The 2,761-nt window shown below is 43.8% G+C and overlaps 1 protein-coding gene across 1 annotated transcript; it reads left to right on the top strand.

Annotated features, from left to right (window-relative positions):
• The first annotated feature begins 307 nt into the window (after positions 1-307).
• On the top strand, positions 308-2,471 carry LOC148036339 (momilactone A synthase-like). The gene is made up of 3 exons (XM_087678920.1): positions 308-350; positions 486-545; positions 1,652-2,471. The coding sequence occupies exons 1-3, from the start codon at positions 331-333 to the stop codon at positions 2,469-2,471; spliced, it is 900 nt and encodes a 299-aa protein (XP_087535046.1). The 5' UTR covers positions 308-330.
• Positions 2,472-2,761: the final 290 nt, after the last annotated feature.

Genomic DNA, 2,761 nt, shown 5'->3' with positions numbered 1-2,761 from the left:
AATCACATGCAAGCGGCTGCCTTTAGGAGAAGTCACTTTGACATTGTTGGATATTGTGTGGTTCCCACTATGTAATTTATGTGGCTTTGGCTATGCCGATGTAGCGACGCGGTGATGTGACGGCATGGCGACTGGTAAAGAAATGGTAGCCAAAACGATCGTGCACTCTCCACGTCGTGACTCGTGAATGGTTTTCTTGACCAAGCCATGCAATAGAATTATATAAAGTATCACCTAAATGCCTATATTCTCTACAGACAGAGACACAGAGAGAGAGAGAGAGAGAGAGAGAGAGAGTTGAGCACCAGCCACCCTTCTGCAGGCAATAGAATGTGGAGTCTTAAGTCCGGGTGAGGGGATTATTTATTTTACAGTCCCTGACTTAATTGTTATCACATCGTGCTCACTTACTGAATGTTGCAACAGTTATAATACCCAGCGACTCTAAGTCTTGATAATACTGACTCGTGTAATAACAAACTCAGGCTGGCGCAGTTGATCATGAGAGGGCGTTGTTTCTGCAGTACATCTAATTCCTCTGCCAGGTCTCTTTATCTGGAAAAATTCTTAGTATTTTTCGTTTATGTGTTTCAAACCCGCACTTAAAGGTTTTCAAGGTCATGGATGATTTTAGTGGCTTTATTAGCCAATACTTGCCATTATTATATTTCCTAAAATTTTGTATGAGCTTTCCAACTTTAGTATTATTAATTGAAAATCCTTAGTAAGACGTTTTCTTGTTTATACTACAATTTGATGTTGTACACCCATGTAGGGCGTAAGATAGTCACCCAATTAGTCCGAGGTTTCCATGGTTAAAAATACAATTTGAAGTTGTACACCCAATAAGGACATAAGATGAAAGATAAGATTGGTCAGAATCTTTAAAAACTTAATAAGGTATCTTGCTGAAAACATAATCACAAAGTAGTAAGAGAAGAGGAGGGAAAATCTATATTGTATATGAAAGAGTTACAAGGAGTAGCAACCAATAGCACTTTCAAAATAGACACTCTGATAAGGAGCTTGATCTACCCACTCGAGCTAGACACACACACACACACGCATGCATGTATCTATCCATATACATACATACATACCTATATGTGTGTGTGTTCCTATTTATCTCATATATATTGTTATCTATTTTATTATCTATATCTATTGTACAACTAACTTTCTTTGTCCATTTGTCTCAAGATTTCTCTCTCTCTCTCTCTCTCTCTCTCTCTCTCTCTATTATCTATCTATTCATCTATCAAAAGAACACTATATAATTGTGCATGTATTGGAATATTATACTTTAGTGAAGAGTGAAGGCTTTTGAAAGAGACCAATCATGCACCCTAGCGCAATACTACTCATTGTAGTTTGTTTGAGCCTTTATATTGATTTTTTAACTAGTTTGTTTGAGCCTTTATGTTTGATTTTTAACTTTCATTGCACATCTAACACTACATGAAAATTTATCCTACAAGGAAACTCTTTTGATTGGATGTTTGAGTTCTTTATAGAGAGAGAGAGAGAGAGGGGGAGAGGGAGAGAGAGAATGAATGAATGAATGAATGAATGATATCATGCATACAAAAGTGATTATCCACCTCCAAGAAGATGAAAATGCCAAGTGTTCATGCCTTGGCTGAACTTACAGGCTTGCTAACAAAGTGTGTATCATCACGGGAGGGGCGAGTGGAATAGGAGAAGCCACGGTGAGGTTGTTTGCAAGCCATGGGGCCAAGGTGATCATTGCAGACATCCAAGACGAGATGGGAGAAAGGTTGGCCTCTTCAGTCGGCGATGCTGCGCAGTACGTGCATTGCAATGTGACGCGAGAGGAGGAGGTGGCAGGCATGGTGGACGAGGTGATGGTGAGGCACGGGCGCCTGGACTTCATGTTCAACAATGCGGGGATATGGGGATCGCCGACGCGCGGCATGACGATGAAGGACCTGGACGTACAAGACTTCGAGGAGGTGATGGCAATCAACGTGAAGGGGATGGTGCTGGGCACGAAGCACGCGGCGCGGGCGATGCTGGCTAGTGTACCCAGCAAGAGGAGGCCAGTTGGATGCGGGTCCATCCTGTGCATGTCAAGCGTGGCTTCTGTCATTGGGGGTGTCGCCACCCACCCTTACACCATCTCCAAGAGCGCGGTCCTGGGCCTCGTCAGGTCGGCCGCCAGCGAGCTCCGCTCCCACGGCATCTCTGTCAACGCCATCTCCCCCATCGGCATCGACACTCCGCTCTCCCTTCGCTGCCTTCAGGAGTCCTTGCCCGACCGCGTGTTCACCCCTGGCTCCCTTCCCAACTTCATCGACCAGCTCGCAGGCTTCCAAGGTGGCCGCTTCAGCACCTTGGAGGTCGCCAAGGCTGCGTTATTCTTTGCAAGTGATGACGCTCGACTTGTTAGTGGCCTCAACTTGGTCCTCGACGGTGCCTTTAGTGTCTCTAGATCATTCAACCTGATCTAGAAGATCAAGGCACACATCGAAGACTATATCGCTACCACAAACTTCTAATTATAGCTGCGTTGTACTTTGCAACTGTTGTTGTTTTAAAAATTAAGAACCTTTCGACCATGTAGCCTACGCATAAGGGCTATTCCAGCCATATAATGTCGACCATATTCCTTTTCTCTTTCTTTCAATGTTTTTGCCAATTACCTTGCCGTATGCTCAAGCCATATGGATGAGTCGTAATACATAACATATTAACATGTGGATTCAACATAAAGCACTACTAGAAACCCATCTCCTTCCCA

The sequence above is a fragment of the Lygodium microphyllum genome, chromosome 5, assembly GCF_053477565.2.
Source record: "Lygodium microphyllum isolate KBCC chromosome 5, Lygodium_microphyllum_v1.1.10, whole genome shotgun sequence".
Classification (NCBI taxonomy): Eukaryota; Viridiplantae; Streptophyta; class Polypodiopsida; order Schizaeales; family Lygodiaceae; genus Lygodium; species Lygodium microphyllum.
This window is presented reverse-complemented; position numbering and strand designations above follow the sequence as displayed.

What these genes read in the sequence shown, in the direction of transcription:
- LOC148036339 (XM_087678920.1), top strand. Translation starts at nt 331, where the DNA reads ATGTGGAGTCTTAAGTCCGG. An exon ending in ATGTGGAGTCTTAAGTCCGG is followed by an intron (nt 351 to 485) that starts GTGAGGGGATTA and finishes TAACAAACTCAG; the next exon opens with GCTGGCGCAGTTGATCATGA. An exon ending in ACATCTAATTCCTCTGCCAG is followed by an intron (nt 546 to 1,651) that starts GTCTCTTTATCT and finishes CTGAACTTACAG; the next exon opens with GCTTGCTAACAAAGTGTGTA.